Source organism: Acomys russatus, chromosome 12, assembly GCF_903995435.1.
Source record: "Acomys russatus chromosome 12, mAcoRus1.1, whole genome shotgun sequence".
Lineage (NCBI taxonomy): Eukaryota > Metazoa > Chordata > Mammalia > Rodentia > Muridae > Acomys > Acomys russatus.
This window is the reverse complement of record NC_067148.1, coordinates 27,153,212-27,170,434: the sequence shown is the minus strand read 5'-3', so window position 1 is coordinate 27,170,434 and position 17,223 is coordinate 27,153,212. Positions and strand designations below refer to the sequence as shown.

General features: G+C 47.8%; 3 protein-coding genes and 1 non-coding gene across 5 annotated transcripts in view; 3 read left to right on the top strand and 1 right to left on the bottom strand.

Moving 5' to 3' along the window:
• The first annotated feature begins 1,152 nt into the window (after positions 1–1,152).
• LOC127196415 (mitochondrial chaperone BCS1) lies at positions 1,153–4,074 on the top strand. The gene is made up of 7 exons (XM_051154084.1): positions 1,153–1,499; positions 1,584–1,723; positions 1,881–2,075; positions 2,630–2,693; positions 2,928–3,097; positions 3,470–3,587; positions 3,705–4,074. The coding sequence occupies exons 1-7, from the start codon at positions 1,180–1,182 to the stop codon at positions 3,952–3,954; spliced, it is 1,257 nt and encodes a 418-aa protein (XP_051010041.1). The 5' UTR covers positions 1,153–1,179; the 3' UTR covers positions 3,955–4,074.
• Positions 4,075–4,787: 713 nt separating this feature from the next.
• Rnf25 (ring finger protein 25) lies at positions 4,788–13,528 on the bottom strand. 2 transcript variants are annotated; one of them, XM_051154082.1, is made up of 10 exons: positions 13,488–13,528; positions 10,713–10,787; positions 10,347–10,449; positions 10,194–10,261; positions 10,038–10,107; positions 7,418–7,489; positions 7,179–7,316; positions 6,752–6,844; positions 5,914–6,048; positions 4,788–5,578 (listed from the first exon to the last, which is right to left on the bottom strand). In XM_051154082.1, exons 1-10 carry the CDS (start codon positions 13,526–13,528, stop codon positions 5,003–5,005), a joined length of 1,371 nt encoding a protein of 456 aa, XP_051010039.1. In that variant the 3' UTR covers positions 4,788–5,002. The 2 variants fall into 2 exon arrangements, with proteins under 2 accessions (XP_051010039.1, XP_051010040.1); XM_051154083.1 differs by having other exon boundaries at positions 6,752–6,841.
• Positions 13,529–13,577: 49 nt separating this feature from the next.
• Stk36 (serine/threonine kinase 36) overlaps positions 13,578–17,223 on the top strand; it is a 29,673-nt gene continuing 26,027 nt past the window's right edge. Inside the window, exons 1-4 of the mRNA XM_051154080.1 lie at positions 13,578–13,776; positions 14,204–14,373; positions 15,401–15,541; positions 15,648–15,725. Coding sequence (XP_051010037.1) covers positions 14,290–14,373; positions 15,401–15,541; positions 15,648–15,725 — 303 coding nt within the window. The 5' untranslated portion in view covers positions 13,578–13,776; positions 14,204–14,289. The remainder of the gene's footprint in view (positions 13,777–14,203; positions 14,374–15,400; positions 15,542–15,647; positions 15,726–17,223) is intronic.
• Positions 16,873–16,978, top strand: LOC127196740 (small nucleolar RNA U13). The gene has a single exon (XR_007831514.1). It is a non-coding gene; the product is annotated as a small nucleolar RNA U13 (small nucleolar RNA).

Sequence of the window (17,223 nt, the reverse complement as noted above, 5' to 3'; positions counted from 1 at the left end):
CTGTCAATTTACCGGTGGCCCGGCGTGCCAGGCGGAGGGCAAAGTGGAGGTGTTGGAGAATCACAGGAGAGGTGTGATGAAAATAATTTGTCCTTTTCCCCTTGGGTATTGTCTACAGTTAGACCTAGATCTTATTGAGTTGAATTTGGAAAAGGCTCCGTGGAAGAAGTAGCATGTAAGATCTCAAAAAAAAAAAAAAAAAAAAAAAAAAATTACAGGGAGGAAGGGAGGAGCCGGGCGTGGTGATGCACACCTGTTATCCCAGCAGTCTGGGAGGCAGAAGCAGGCGGATCTCTGTGAGTTCAAGGCCAGCCTGGGCTACAAAGTGAGTACAGGACTACACCTGTCTCGAAAAACCAAAACAAACAACACAAAACAAAAAAGGAATAAAGAAGGGGGTGTTCAGAACCAACAGAACGGATTGAGGGAGTGTTTACTGCTAGTAAAGGTAGACATCCTAATGTGGACGTCCCTGCATATCCGGCTGGTATTTGAGCCCGACGGGAGCAAGTCACCGAGGTTGCTAGAGTAAAAGTGACAGTTGTGGTTGCTGGACGACACAAGCAAGTGCTGAAGGCTCATTCAAATGCCGCTTCAAGAACTAAAATGTAACATGCATGAAATATTTTAGGTGGGAAGTAATAAAGGTCTGAGCAGGACATTAGGAACTGGGTGGAAGGAAAAGCGTATTCAAAGGCCATTTCTGCCGGTAAAGCATATGTGGTCACTGATAGATAAATGGAAAAAAAATATCACCTTTGCTGACTCCATCCAATGGGAACCCTTTCTGTCTCAGCTCTTGCCAGGGACCAAAGTCTTGCCTTTCTAGTATCCTGATGTAAAGTTGGTAACATTGCTTTTTTGGGGAGTTGAGAAAAAAAAATCTCCAAGCGTGGTCTTCTGGCAAAAAGGTCTCCTATCTATAGAGCAAAATGAACTGAAGAGCCTGGCATTTCTACACCATCCTACTCCTCAGAAGGACACTGACACACACAGTTCTGACGACCTGTCCGCTTGCTTCTGTGGGAAAGAGTAGGGTAAGGTGGTTGGGTCCAGTTTCTAAACTAGTCTTATGCTTTCTTCCAGCGCTGCGGCTCTCCATCCCTGGCTTTTGACGGTGCCTCAGGGCCTGTAAGCATCTGTGTGTGTGGTTTTTTTTTTTTTTTTCTTTCTTTCAAGATGCCATTTACAGACTTTGTTCTGGCCCTTAAAGACAATCCGTACTTTGGGGCTGGATTTGGGCTGGTAGGTGTGGGCACAGCTCTGGCTGTGGCCCGGAAAGGAGCCCAACTGGGTCTAGTGGCCTTCCGGCGTCATTACATGATCACCCTGGAAGTCCCTGCTAGAGACAGAAGCTATGCCTGGTTGCTTAGCTGGCTAACCCGACACAGCACCCGCACCCAGCACCTCAGTGTGGAGACCTCCTACCTACAGCATGAAAGTGGCCGAATTTCCACCAAGTTTGAATTTATCCCAAGCCCTGGGAACCACTTCATTTGGTAAGATTGGAAGAAGCTAGGAGGGGCTCAGAGGATAGGGCAAATTAATAAAGGAAACTGAGTCACCTTGACAATTTTATGTAGGTATCAGGGGAAGTGGATCCGGGTAGAACGAAATCGAGACATGCAGATGGTAGACTTGCAAACAGGCACTCCTTGGGAATCTGTCACCTTCACGGCCCTGGGCACCGACCGAAAGGTTTTCTTCAATATCCTGGAGGAAGGTATGAGATGGGACAGATAGGCTTTCAGGAGTGGGTTGGCTTGGAGAAGAGGAATAAGGATCCAAGTCCTTGGGAGAAGGGTACCAGGTCAGAGCTCTACCTAACTGAAGCATCAACTGTCATCAGGGGACTTACTGTCTTATTTCCCTGCTCCCAGCTCGAGCACTAGCCCTGCAGCAGGAGGAAGGGAAGACCGTGATGTACACAGCTGTGGGTTCTGAGTGGCGTACCTTTGGTTATCCACGCCGACGGCGGCCGCTGGGTTCTGTGGTCCTACAGCAGGGTCTGGCTGACCGAATTGTCAAAGACATCCGGGAGTTCATTGATAACCCCAAGTGGTACATTGACAGAGGTAAGCAGCAGCTGGGATCTAGGCTAATCCATAGCCAGATGGGGTGACAGAAAATTCTAGCTCAGGTTGAAGGGAAAGGAAATCTATGAGGATGTTTTGTTTTGTTTTTCCAGACAAGGTTTCTCTGTGTAGCCTTGGCTGTCCTAGACTCGCTTTGTAGACCAGGCTGGCCTCGAACTCACAGCGATCCACCTGCCTCTGTCTCCCAAGTGCTGGGATTAAAGGTGTGCACCACCATACCCGGCTCCTTTTTTTTTTTTTTTTTTTAAGATTTATTTATTTTATTTATTGCATATGAGTGCTTTATCTGCAGAAGAGGGTATCAGATTACATTATAGATGGTTGTGAGCCACCATGCAGTTGCTGGGAATTGAACTCAGGACCTCTGGAAGAGCAAGTGGCGCTCTTAACCACTGAGCCATCTCTCCAGCCGCCCCCCCCTTTTTTTTTAAAAATACCAAAGCCACCAATAGGGAACAGAGCTGAGGGTGGATGTACCTGGGCCAGAGCATGTGATTCATTCTGGGTCTTGTTTATCCTGCTTATATCCCTAGGCATTCCCTACAGACGTGGCTACCTTCTTTATGGGCCCCCTGGTTGTGGAAAGAGCAGTTTTATGTGAGTAGTCAAACTCTCAACTCTGAAAAACAGCCTTTGCAGAAAAATTGGGCTGATAGGGTTGGAAAAGAAAAGTGAACCCGGGGAACCAAGAATCAGGGTAAACGACATCCACAGATACACAGATACGCATCAAGTGGGTGGTATAGCCGACTTGGACCTCTGAGGCATATCTCCTCAGACTCCCAAAGTCTTCAGGGTGCCTCGGCCCTCCTTCCATGTCACTGTCCACAGAACAGCTCTGGCTGGAGAACTGGAACACAGCATCTGCCTGCTCAGTCTCACAGACTCCAGCCTCTCAGATGACCGGCTCAACCATCTGCTGAGCGTAGCCCCGCAGCAGAGCCTGGTGCTCCTGGAGGACGTGGATGCTGCTTTTCTCAGTCGAGACTTGGCCGTGGAGAGTAAGCGAGGATGCTGGGGATGGGGAGGAGTTTGTTTTTAACTTAGTGTGCACATGTGCGGGCAGATGCACACGGAGGTCAGAGAACAACTTTTTGGGAGTCAGCTCTCACCTTCTGTCAGAAGCGGCGTCTCTCTTGATGGTTCTGCCATGCTCCTGTCTCTGCCTTCAACATGTGTTTTATTTGGATTCTGAGATCAAACTCAGGTCTTCAGGCTTCTGCAGCTAGTGCTTTTTTCCCCTTACCACAGAGCCATTTTCTTGATCCAGGGAGGTAGTTATTTGAGAAGTAAAAAGAGTGGGAACTGGTATTGTTCAGTCATCAATAAGAGGCGCTGATTAAATAGGGAGCTGCATTTCTGTCACCCTTTAGACCCTGTAAAATACCAAGGTCTAGGGCGTCTGACCTTCAGTGGACTGCTGAATGCTTTGGACGGGGTAGCCTCCACCGAGGCACGCATTGTCTTCATGACCACCAACCACATTGACAGGTAAGGAGAAAGGAAGGCAGAGCTCTGCCCTGTGTCCGGGGTGGAGTCGGGTTGGGGAGACTGTCTCTTATGGGTGCCAGCAGGGCAGCTGGCTTTGACTCTTCCTTTTCCTCTTAGGTTGGATCCTGCGCTGATACGCCCTGGGCGAGTAGATCTGAAGGAGTATGTGGGCTACTGCTCACACTGGCAGCTGGCCCAGATGTTCCAGAAGTTCTATCCAGGGCAAACATCTTCTTTGGCGGAGAACTTTGCAGAACATGTCCTTGAAGCTACATCCCAGATTAGTCCTGCCCAGGTCCAAGGCTACTTCATGCTGTATAAAAATGACCCCATGGGGGCTATTCACAATGTTGAATCTCTGAGGTGACCCTCCAGGCCACTGTCTGCTCTCAAAAAAATCTATAAACACCTGTCACATTAGTCTGGTCTGTGACTTCCCTCCTCCCTTGCTGTGTTTGTACTTGAGAATAAACCAGGAGTTGTCATAGCAGGGGCCTCCATCTCCCTATAGATATCTAGTTATACACACACACACACACACACACACACACACACACACACACACACACACACACACACACACACTATGGGGCCATGGCCTAAGAGAGGCAAAGAAGAGACTAGGTGTTAATGGAAAGAATATCTTCATGAAAGGCCACGCAAGTAAGAGATACTGTTGCCTGGTTTTATGGCACAGACTGTTTCTTTGTTTTTGAGAAAGAGATTCTCTGTGTAGCCCTGGCTATCCTGGAACTTGCTCTGTAGACCAGGCTGGTCTTGAACTCAGAGATCTGCTAGCCTCTGCCTCCTGAGTGCTGGGACTAAAGGGATGCATGTGGTACACACTTTTAATTCCGGAACCTGGGAAGCTAAGGTAGTAAAAGCTTAAGACCCACCTGGGCTACAAAGTGAGAACTTTTCCCCACCCCTCAAAACAACAAAGGAGCGTGGGATATAGCTCAGTTGGTAGAATGCATGTACACACTGGCCATGAGAGCAATGGCCTAGCACTCAGGAGGTAGAGACAGGAAAATCTGGAATTCTTCAGCTATATAAAGCTTGAGGCTAGTCTGAGCTACTTGGGATCTTATCTTAAAACAACCAACCAGTCAACAATGCATACATGTAAATGTGGGTACGGACAGGGAGTTATATGTTATGGTACTTCCTAAGGATTCTGCCCAAATGTTGACATCTTCAAAACTGACCACACTGACAGGGAAGGAAGACCCTTTTCACCCTAGTGCCATTGGTAAACAGACTTAGAGCAAAGGTGGGAGCCCCCTGCCATACCCAAATCTAGTAGCAACTTAGAAAAAAATCGTATCACACAAGCTAGGTGCTGTTAAGCAAAGAAGGCCAAACCTCTTTATTGCCTCCCTCCCACCCCAATTCCCTGTCCCCCCACAGTACTGCTAGGAACGTTCCTCAGAGTCCAAGCCCAGGGGCTCCCTGCGAGTACCAGACCGGTATGCGCCCTGTCCCCGAGGTAGGTGGGGGTAGGAAGGACCTGGTGTACGGCTTTTGGAGCGTTCCCAGCGAGCACAGTCCCGAGTCCTGCGAGCTGTGGGGCCCTGCCAGCTACTAGGCCCCTTCTCCTGAGGAAGACCTGAGAGCCCTTTGTTACGGGGTTCTGCCTTTAAGTCCACAGGCTCCTTGAGAGGCTTCTCAGATGGCAGTTTGTGGATGTCACTGGTACCTTTTGGGGCACAGCACTCCCCTCCTTTTGGGTGCCTCCGATCATACTGTCGCCAAGAGCCACGGCCAGGTCGTGGAGGATCTAGCATGGATCTCTGGGTTTCCTCCAGCCTCTGTTGATTTGGCCCAGCCCCTAGAGTCTTCTCGTACACATACTGGGTAGCCATGGGTAGAGGAGTTGGCAGAGCTGATGGGGCAGCTGGGGAAGCAGATTGTTCTGCAGAAAGGGCAGTGGGTGCTTGGAGTCCTCTGGAGACATCTACAACTGACTCAGGTTCAAGAGCAGCAGAAGGCTGGAGAGAAGAGAGATGCATCAAGGGAGACCTCCCTCCACTATGAGCCCACCACCATCATCTGTACCCTTCCTAGCAGGATGAAGCACACTCTTAAGGCCAGGGGTTGGTTGGTTGGTTATTTATTTATTTATAGACAGGGTTTCTCTGTGTAGCCTTCTCTGTCCTGGACTCACTTTGTAGACCAGGATGGCCTTGAACTCACAGAGATCTGCCTGCCTCTGCCTCCCGAGTGCTGGGATTAAAGGCATGCGCTACCATGTCCGGCCCTGGGCCTCGGGTTATTAAGAACACTGGAGGTTGAGGCCAAGAGGGGAACCTATCGTTTTCCTCACCTGCTGAAGGCTAATGAAGTACCGGTTCCGTTCAGCCTCAAGGTCGATGATGCCACCTTTCTCCTGCTGCCTCTGATACAGCAGCTTGAGCTCTTCCTGTTGGCGCAAGCTCTCTGCACTGGGTTGGTACAGCTCCTTGGAAGAAAGGAAACAGAATGGCAGGAGAAAACAAAACAAAATGGCAAAGCAAGACAGACGACTTGAACCAAAACTCTTCTAGGACTGTTCTAGGAGAGAGAGCTGCATGAGGTTCCTTTCTGGTTTTTAGTTTGTTTGGACAGGAGTTTCACATAGCCCAGATGGGTCTCAGAGTCACCATATGGCAATGGACTACTAGTTTAGTAGGGGATAGGTCTTTGGGATTGGGGGTTCCTGGAGGGTCGGTGAACAGAAATAAGGCGAAGTGACACACAGACAAAACTCAAGATCAAGTCTTTATCTGAGTGTCACTTCGCCTTATTTCTGTCCACTGACGCTCCAAGAACCCCCAATCCCAAGGACCTATCCCCGACTGAACTAGTGGTCTGTGACAGCCAAGCATAACCCTGGACTGCTTATCCTCCTGCCTCCACGTTCTGAGTGCCAGGATTACAGGAGATCAGACCTTGGACTTTGTTTGTGCTAGGCATGTGCACTACCAAACGAGCCACATCCCCAACATGAGTTCTTGGTTTTGTTCCTCAGAGTTAGGCCTCTGAAGCCTTAGGTTCTTGGTGGGGGCTGTGGCTTGGCAGAGTAGTTTTAAATCAATCCCAACTCTGGAGACTTCAGCAGAGACAAGATGCCATTTCTCTCTCCTTAGAGGATGCCTGGCTTAGACCAGAAGGAAATCCCTTACCATGGGTTGTTGGGGTTCAGGGGCTGCTTTCAGCGAGGCAAGATCATACACAAGGGGCTCCCTGCACACAGGACACTGCACACCGACTGCCTTCTAAAACAAGAGGAGAAATCACATCCTGCTTCTTGTCAAGCAACCCAGTCTTTGGGAGGCTGGGGTTGAAGGGCGCATGCGTTAGCTGCTCAGCAGTGAGGTGGGACAGAGGAGGAACAGGTTGCCTAAGGAGAGGTCTGAAAATGCTGCAAAGCTGCATGCAGTGTGTCGTGTACACAAGGATGCCTTTCTTTCTGGCTGGGGGAGAGGGGCGGGAAGGTTTAATCTCAGTGGTATCTAGAACTAAAAATGAAAAGCCACTGCAGCAGAGCAATGGAGATGGCTGTGAAAGTCTAAGGGTGCCAGGCAAGAAAGTGGGTCTGCTGATGTCTACCTGTTTGCTGACACCATGGTGTCGCTCCTGTTCCCGTCCTTGTGTCTTCAGCTCTTGCTCCATGTGCTGGATGTACCTAGCAAGGCAGTGGCAGTGGAAATAGTGGTAACAGGGTGTTTTGGTGAAGGCCTCCTTTTCCTGTAGGGAGACAAGGTGCAGGGTCCTGGATCATCAGTGCCCACTCACTAGCCCCTTCCTGTCTGTCCAAATTCATCCCAGGTCTCCGCAGAGAAACCTACCTGGAAACCATAGAGGCAGATGACACACTGACCATGGGGGATATTGTTGTCTGTGAGAATTTCCTTCCCTTTCTGAAAGGAGAGAAGATGCTGCTGAAACGTGGAGGCAGGAAACTGAACACATGCCATACGCTTCTAGCAGGCCTGGCTGGCTGGTTGTGACATCCACCAAGGCAGCTTGTTACCTACTGTGGATACATTCCTATTCTGGTAATGCACCCCCACCCCGACCCCCTTTGACCTTCCTGGTTTCAAAATCTAACTCAATTACTTCTCCTCTCACTAAGTCACCTTTAATATACCTGGAGATAGAAATAATGTACCCTGGAGAGAAAAAGTACCCCAAACTCATCTTTACTCACTCATAGATAGTAGCTTCAATCCCAGCACCCAGGAAGCTGAGGTAGGAGGATTGCTTTGAGGGCAGCCTAGGTTACACACCAAGACTGCCTTAAAAATACAAAATAATCCAAACTAAACACATACCCCATTTCCTTTTTTCTTTTCTGTTCTTTCTTTTCCTTTTCTTTTCTTTTTTTCTTTTTTTTCCCCTGTTTGAGTCTTGCTTTGTTGCCCAAGTTCTTGGGCTCAAGAGATCCTTTTCCTTCAGACTCCCTGGTGGCTAGAATTATTAGCACACGCCACTGTGCTGGGACTCAGAGGCCTTTCTTAACATTCTTCAAGTGTAATTCCCCCATGGGGCAATGCATTTGTTCAAACAGACTACCCAAGTGGACAGAAACAAAAAAGCATCAAGTTGGCCTATGGAATATGTATTTGTGTAGCTAACACTATGGAATTTCAGAAGCGGCACTGGAGTCTGGCCCAGGAGTGCCACAGTGCTCCAAATGCGCACTCCCTAACGCTATCCCACCCATCTTCACTGTACTCTGAATATTTTTCCTAAGGAATACCAAGTAGAAGTGATTTTAACCTCAAATAAGAAAAGTTATCCATTGTTTGCTTTCTCTGCCTTTATTTCATGTGAATTGTTTACCTAACAAGAAAAAACAAAAATTTCTGTCTCTTTTTTGTTTTTCAAGACAGGGTTTCTCTGTGTAGCCCTGGCTGTCCTGGAACTCACAGAAATCGCCTGCCTCTGCCTCCCAAAGTGCTGGGATTAAAGGTGTGTGCCACCATGCCCGGCTTCTTTCTCTTTTTCTTTTTGGTTTTACCAGACAGGGTTTCTCTGTATAGACTTGGCTGTCCTGGACTCACTTTGTAGACCAGGCTGGCCTCAAACTCATAAAGCCTGCCTCTGCCTCCCGAGTGTTGGGAGTACAGGTGTGTGTCACCACATCCAGCCTTCTTTCTCTTTTTCTAATGGCAAGCTAGCCTTCACGGGTTCCTCTATGGCTAAGATCCCTCACCCCAGCCCCTAGGCAAGATCCCTGCCATTTTCTACTTTCAGTTGCTTGTGTCAAGAAAACAGGAACTGCCTGAAACCAGTACTGGTGACACAGGCTTGTACTATCAACTACCTAGGAGACAGGGACAGGAGGATCACAAGTTCAAGGCCTGCTTGTCTACTTAGTGAGACTCATTCTCAGAATTAAGAAGTTTAAAAACGTTACGGGTATTGCTCAGTAGTAGAGCACCTGTCTAATATATGCAAAGTTGTTTGAACCTCAGAATAGAGACAAGTAAAAGTAATGAAACTGAACTTAAGAGAGAATACAGGGCATGGGGACACAAGTCTTTAATCCAAGCACTTGGGAGACAGAAGCAGATGGATCTCGTGAGTTTCAGGCCAACCAGAGCTACAGCGTGGGAACCTGTCTCAGTTAACTAGAATCATTTGAGAAGAACAATTGAGAAAATACCTCCATAAAAATGGTCTGAAGGCAAGCCCGTGGGGCATTTTCTTAATTAGTGGTTGATGGAGGAGTGTTCAGCCCATTGTGGGTGGTGCCACCCCTGGGCTGGTAGTCCTGGGTGACTTAAGCAGGTTGAGCAAGTCAGGAGGAACAAGCCAGTAAGCAGCATCACTCATAGCTTAAGCAGCAACCACTCATAGATTCTTCCTGAGTTTTACTTGAATTCCTGCCTTGAGTTACTGCTCTGACCACCTCACCCCACCCCCAAGTAATGGACTGTTCCTGAAAGTGTAAGATGAAATAACCCCTTTCCTAAGTTATGTTTGGTCATGGTGTTTTATCACAATAACAGAAACCCTAACAAAGACCAAAAATAAATAAACAAATGGAGAAAGAATGGTACAGAAGGAAAAAAAGATGAAAAGAAAAAAAGTAAGCTGAAGAGGAAAAGTTACTAGGTGTGATTTCACTAGCCTCGAATTCCAGCATACAAAAAGCTAAGGCAGGAGGATAGCTGCAAGTTCCAAGCCTGACCCATAGCAAGACCCTGTCTCAAAACAAAACCAATGAACACCACAAACCCCACAACAAAATAAAAGAGGAAAGTACTTTCGCATCAAGACGCTAGAACCAACAACTTAGGGAAGCGACAACTACATTTTGGAGAGGTTTTTTGTTTTTGAAACAAAGAAGTTATCTTTCTAAACTAATTGAGGTCTTGTGCAAGCAAGGACTAAATGTACTGACTACAGATGTGCTCTAGCCTGAAAGGAAGGACATTTTCTCAGGCCATCACATTTTACCTCAATGAGTTCATAGAGCATGGCTGTGCCTAGTCCCTCCTTGGCCACCTGGTCCAGCGCCTGTGAGATCCTGGGGGGAAAAAAAATAAAGCCAATTTTAAACCAACAGCCTTTCTTCAGCAGGCAGAGCTGAATTTTGAGTTTTCCCTGACTTACTTGTGGATCTGCTCATCTGAAAGTCCTCGGGGATTACGGATGGAGATCTGTGGCACCTCGTGGGGATACTAGCGCAGAAAAGCAGCAGTTATTAAAATGATGCACTCCAGGGATTCTCCCCTCCCTCCCATCACCACTGTGTGGAAGCCTCACCTGTACGGGGACCTGAAGTACCAGAGTGAAGCAGACGAACTGCGAGTCCTGGACCTCTGCGGTGGCAGGGTGCAGAGTGATACAGACCTCCCAGGGTGAGGAGCTGCAGGTGGATGAAGTGGAGACGCAGGATGTGACTGGGCAGGGGCTTGAAAGCTAGGGAGGAGGGGGGGGTGAGACAGTAAAGCAGGTAGAGGTAATACACATTGGACTTGTTTGGTTGTTTTCCCCCGGGGAGGAGGATTAAAGGAATAGTGTTTCTATGACAGATATCAACTCTGAGTCGAGGCTCATAATATCCTAAGACCAGATTCTGCGTAGAATCCTCTCATTATTGACTCCTGCTCACCCCAACTGAATACGCACCTGCCACTTCCTTTCATCACCTGTAGTTCATCCAGATAGATAGACTCTAATACTTCGACTTCAGACGGAAGGACCCTGGAGAGTAAGGGGGAGACTGAGTCACCATTGAGCTTTCCCTGATGAAGCCTGCCAAAGCTGATGAAGACTGACTTAAAAAGAAAAAAAGGCAATTTGCCTGAATACATTCTCTTGCCAAATTATTCTTTAAAACATGGAAATGTGGGGCTGGAGAGATGGCTCAGAGGTTAAGAGCAACTGCTTGTTCTTCCAAAGGTCCTGAGTTCAATTCCCAGCAACTACATGGTGGCTCACAGCCATCTATAATGAGATCTGGTGCCCTCCTCTGGCGTGCAGACACACATGTGGGCAGAAATGTTTAAGTTTCAATTGGCCAGGAAGAAAGCATGGGGATTAGAATTTTTAGATAGAAAGCATACAGCCAACCTGAGAAAACAGATTCCCAGAGAGAGGAGACAACAACTGAGCCTTAACACAGGAGGAATGGGACCACTCAGAGCCAGGCCCTGACTCCCTGCTCCGGTTTCTACAGTTAGCATCCTTCAGTGGCTCTCTGAGACCTATGTACATGGCATCCACTCATTACTAAGAAGGTTACTGATACCACTCCTGCCTACCCATACTACTGTTTAGCACAGACCCCTGTGCTCTGGATATTGCCAATAACCTTGCAAGCACTAGTCAGTCCACGTATCCTCAAAGGACATACCAAGTTGCACAGGTCTAGGTAATAGTGGCGCACACCTTTAATCCCAGCACTCCAGAGGCAGAGGCAGGCGGATCCTATGAGTTCAAGGCCAGCCTGGTCTACAAACTGGGTCTATAGGGCAGCCAAGGCTACACAGAGAAACCCTGTCTCGAAAGAACAAAAAACAAACAAACAAAAAAGCTATATTGCATTCGAAGAGCCATAGGCCTTGTAGCTAATAGTAGGCAGAAACTACTTACCAAGCTATGTGGTCAGGTCACTTATTTGTGGAAGCCTGAGTTACACTGTCTACCACCTAGAGATAATACAACATACTCACTAGGGCTACTATGAGACTTAAAAATGACTTTTTATATAAAGTTCCCAGGTGTCTGAGACATAGTATCTTGTCTAAGTGATCCCCCCACCCCGCCCTTAAAAGGAAAAAGAGAAGGGCATAGTCTGAGTACTCTTGAGAGTTCACATGACTCTGAGTGTCTCGTTAACCCTAATCATCATGTCTAGGACAGAGTTCATGGTTCTGATACAATCAGAGGGCACACATTTAAACAAAGAAACACCAGCAGTAATGACACTGAAGATGAGTGGCTGAGTCCACAGCCCTACCCAGGTGACAGAAACCAGTATTCACTGTCTTATATTTTCCTCTCCATCAAGGTCACTGGGCGTGACCTCCATCAGTGAAGGATGTGATTGCTGGCATTCTTTTGTTTTTGTTTTTGTTTTTTTTTTCGAGACAGGGTCTCTCTGTGTTAGCCTAGGCTGTCCTGGACTTGCTTTGTAGACCAGGCTGGCGCCTTGAACTCACAGCGATCTGCCTGCCTCTGCCTCCTGAGTGCTGGGATTAAAGGCGTGCACCACCATGCCCGGCTTTCTTTTTAACCTTAGGCAGAAAGCTTAAACAATGAGGCTTATTATCTTAAAAAAAAAAAAAAAAAAAAAAAGACATTCTGACTGACATAGACCACTACAACCACTGATATTCTCTCATGGCTCAGTTGTCCCTTCATAGCCTTAGAAGTCCCTCCCAACATTGAAAAGCACTAGTATAGACAGCTTTAGAAAGGGAAACCACTGGCTGGGCTCCCTGAACCAATGTAAAACTCAGGTGCAGGCTTAGTTAAGACATCCTTCAGTGCTTTGCCCACCTTAGGTGACCTGAGTCTTGGACGTAAGATCCAGGCTGGAAGAGTGTTAAGGTCATAGGTGACAGAGGGGGTGGGGGTGGGGGCCGGTAGTAGGCTGTCCTAAGACTAACAGTATAAGGCCTCAACTCAGACAGATGGCCTTTGGATTACCTTGTCTCTTGAGGTCTTATACATCAGCAATTAACGAAAAGCAGGCTTATGTACGTTACAAACCCACGTTGATCCAACTATTCTATGAGGTAATGCCACACCCACTTTTTTTTTTTTAAACAGCTGAAACCGACTCGCAGAAGCTGGCTAGCTGGTCTAGTTAGCATCACATCAAGCTAATTAAATACGAAGTAAGAACATTTTTTAGCTTATGTTCAAAACCTTAAAAGGCTGGGCTTCCTTTATTCATTAAGAATGCTCAAGAAAGCAGGAGAGCTTATGTGGAGAATAAGACTTTTCTGACAATAGTTGTTAGTGCTGTCAGCGATATGCGAAGATTGAAGAACGCATAGGCAGAAATGGACTGGTCCAAAGGGTAGGATACGAGGGGCAAGAGGAGGAAGGGCGTCCGTTCCAAGAGGCGGTAGGTGGGATAAACAGCCATCCTCCAGGCCCCAGAAAGTCTCATCAGGGATAAGTGGAAGAGGTAGGGCTATAGGAAAGGACAATTGGATCGATAAGGCGTGGAGCCAGCCGGCCAGGATAGTGTGTACCAGTCCTTTCTCAGATCAGCGTCCCTCCACCCTCCTTTCCGGTTCCAGTAGCTCGCCTAGGAAAGGATGTCAGGATCTCTGCCACCCCTCGCCCCGTGATCCACCCTTCATGCCCCTGATTCGGACGGTCCGAAGCTGTTTCTAGTTCCCAGCATCAGATCCAGGCAGCCAGGCAAAACCTATGGCCCAAAGTTACCAGTCCTCTTCCCCGGCAGCTGTAGACGCAGACGCCGCCATGTCTTCTCCGGCTCTTGGCCGGAACCGGAAATACCTTTTGGGAAGTCAGAGCCAGAAAACTAGGGCGGGGCGGAGTAAAAGAAAGCTGGCGCCGTTTCTAGGCAACTGAAAACTCTAGGTCCTTTGTAGGACCTGCTAGCCAAGCGACATAAATGCCCTAGAAAGTACCAATGGGTAGTTCGCGTCTGTCACACATCTCTGAGAGCTTTGTCCTCTAAACTTCTGACCAGTTCCAGGGAGTAAAACTGGTAAGAGTGGGAAACTAATAGAGCAGCAATGAGGAATGGAGAAAAGCAGTAGCGCGGGAAGCTGGGAGGGACCCAGCTAGAGGTCCTGGCCAACTGCCCTTGGTTTGAGGAGCTTGGAGCGTCAAGGCTGGGACCAAGGTGGGAGATCTCAGGTCGCAACAGGCTCCAGAGCGGCGGTGCTGGCCAAGCTGAAGGTGTCAGGGACTTGGGAGACTATAGAAGGAGTGTGTGAGCATGCTTGGTGGAGAGGGGAAAGGGGACACTGGTGGGCTGTGGGCACCTAGCCTGTGTGGTGGGCTCGAGACATTCTGTTTCTAAGATCTGATCATCTTTCCATTCTGGTTGTGTCTTTGAGGCCGGAGTTATTATGAAAAAGAGGACGAGGCAAAGCTGATAATGTGTATCTTTCTCCCATGTTCTGAGCCAGGCCTCCCAGATGTGTGGAACTGACCTTGGATCTACAGCTCATCACCACCATCTTTCTACCTTGTGAGAAACCCTGAAACCCTTGCCATGGAAAAGTACCACGTTTTGGAGATGATTGGAGAAGGCTCTTTTGGGAGAGTATATAAAGGCAGAAAAAAATACAGTGCTCAGGTAGTGAACACAGATATCTTTTGAGTGGAATTCCGTAACCCTTACTCCAGTAGAAACTTGGGACAGAAGTGGTGCACGGTGTGTACTTCTAGGCCCTGACTCCAGCATGCTTCCTAGGATTTATAGGCTCTGAAATTTGATTAGTGGAGTCGGATCCTAGCCTTAGAACTAGGGACCGCCTAACCGTCCCATGCTTCAGTTTCCCCAAACTGTACAATGGGGGAAGGCTGATGAGGTCTGAGGATTAAATGTGCTTCTCTTTTCCCCAAATCTCACCTTTTGTCCTTTGCTTAGATCAGAAAAATCTCTCCCAGAATCCATCAAAGGGATCTATTTTGCAATACTCCCTGCCCCCCCCCCCCCCCCCCCCCCCCCCCCCCCCCCGCGCAATGAGTTGGGAAAGCCAGAGTAAATCTATAGTACACAGGGGAAAAGTTATGCGGGAGGTTAGCACGCATCCAAATTCATACAAGAGCTGATCAAGCTGTCTTGAATTGTGAAGCTCTAAGATGAAGCTTGGAATATTTTCACTGTGTGTGTGTGTGTATGTGAGGGGGGGGCAGACAGACAGAGACACACAGATATATAAACAGAGAGAGAGAGACACAGATATATATATAGACACACACACACAGGGAGAGAGAGAGGAGAGAGAGAGGCAGACAGACAGATACAGACTGACAGACAGAGACACACAGATATATAAACAGAGACAGTGAAACACACACACATACAGAGAGAGAGAGGGGGGGGGAGAGGTTACATCAGTGAGTTTTATTAGAGTTACTTAAAAGAGCATAAGTAATGGTTTACTTACAGGATCAGAAATGATTCCAAAGCAGCTGTAAAACCAAAGCCCATCTCAGCATGTGATAGCTCCTGCAACTGGACATTTCGAGCATACTGCACTGCTTAGAGGCTGTTCGATGGGGTGGAGACTATCTTGGGCAGCTCAGCTGGTCTGAGGGTCTCCTTGCACGTCTCGACAGTGTAGTCAGGCCTTGACTCTTCTCTTTACCACTGACAGGTGGTGGCCTTGAAGTTCATCCCCAAACTGGGGCGCTCAGAGAAAGAGCTGAGGAATCTGCAGAGAGAGATCGAAATCATGCGGGGTCTGTGGCATCCCAACATTGTGCATATGCTTGACAGCTTTGAGACTGACAAAGAGGTATGTTTTGGCAGTGTTGGGTTGGCTCTGCCCAAGGACTCCAGGCATTTCCCAGCAGCAGGGTGCGTGACTATTCTGTCACTGCCACTCCGCCTTCTCCTCACAGGTGGTGGTGGTGACCGACTATGCTGAGGGAGAACTCTTCCAGATTCTGGAAGATGATGGAAAACTTCCTGAAGACCAGGTATGCTTCCTGGCTCAGATGTTCCCACACTTTGGATCTCTGTCTTGGTGAAGAGCTAGGATGCAAGCTGAGGATATCAAGAGTTCATTTGTGTGTGTGTGTGTGTGTGTGTGTGTGTGTGTGTGTCTGTTTCTCTCGTCTCTCTGTCTCTCTGTCTCTCTCTCAGTGTGTGTGGTGTATTGTTAGGATGTATCTGTGTATGTGTACATATGTATGAGTGTATGTGTTCAAACATGTACATGCATCTAGAGTCCAGACATCTTCTTCAATCGCTCCCCACCTTATTTTTTTGAAACTGGATCTCTGATTGAGCCCGAAGACTATTGATTGGCTGAACTAGCTGGCTGGCAAGCTCTAGGAATCTTCCTGCCTTTACCCTCTCCCCAAGCTTCGGGCCTACAGATGCACACATCCTACCCAGCTTTTAACATAGATGCTGAGAATCCAAATTCAAGTCCAAATGCTTGAGCCATCTTCTCTGCCCTGACAACTCTTCTTAAAAATGTTTTTATTATAGTTGTGTGTGTGTATGTGTGTCTGTGTGTGTGTGTGTGTGTGTGTGTGTGTGTGTGTGTTTTAGAGGTATATGCGTATACATTCAGACCAGAGCACACACACATGTGAAGTGAGAGGACAACCTGCAGGAGTCAGAGTCAGTTCTCTTCTCCACCACGTGGGTCCTAGGGATTGAACTCAGGTCATTAGTCTTGGCATCAAGTGCCTTTACCTCATAAGCCATCTCACCAAACATTTTCTGAAGACCCTCGAGAAGAGTACAAGACTCTAGGTATGTCTAGAGGTAGCATTGGGTGAGAATAAGTAGCCAAACACTGTAGCCGCAGTATCTGAGTACAAATCTTGGCTTTGCCCCTCACTAGCTGGGTCCCTATGGACAAATTATGCTTATGAAGATAGTAATAAAGTTTACCTTGTAAGGACATTTGAGGATTAATGGTTTAGTTCATCAAAATGATAACTAGCTACTGTTTAGGTTGTGGCTATTGGTCATTGTTATTATTCTCTTAAGGAGGAAAGGGTAGTTTTGGAGCAGTAAGAGAAGCATTGTGGGTGTATGGGGTTCACCATTAGGACAAAAAGGCTGACAATGGAACGTGGTTGAGGAGTGTCTTAACTATATTCATTCAGGATCCTTTTTTTGGTTCATAAGCGTGATGATTGGGTATTCACGCCTCTGCGTGACATGTGCCGCCCATCAAACCTTGTTACGACGTGGGCACATTACCCATCTGACGTGAAAAAGAAAAAACTATATTCATTCAGGGGTTTTCTTCTCCTCTTAGCAAGCAGGGCCCCCCCCCAACCCCAGACATCCCATCACTGTTTGTAAGTAGTCACTTTCAACTGGAGCTGTATAGCTCAGGTGGAAGAGCAGTTGCCTAGCATGCATTAAGCCCTGGGTTGGATTCCCAGGACCACATAAAACTGGACTTGGTGACACATACATGTACTCTCAGCACTGAGGTAGAAGCAGGAGGAT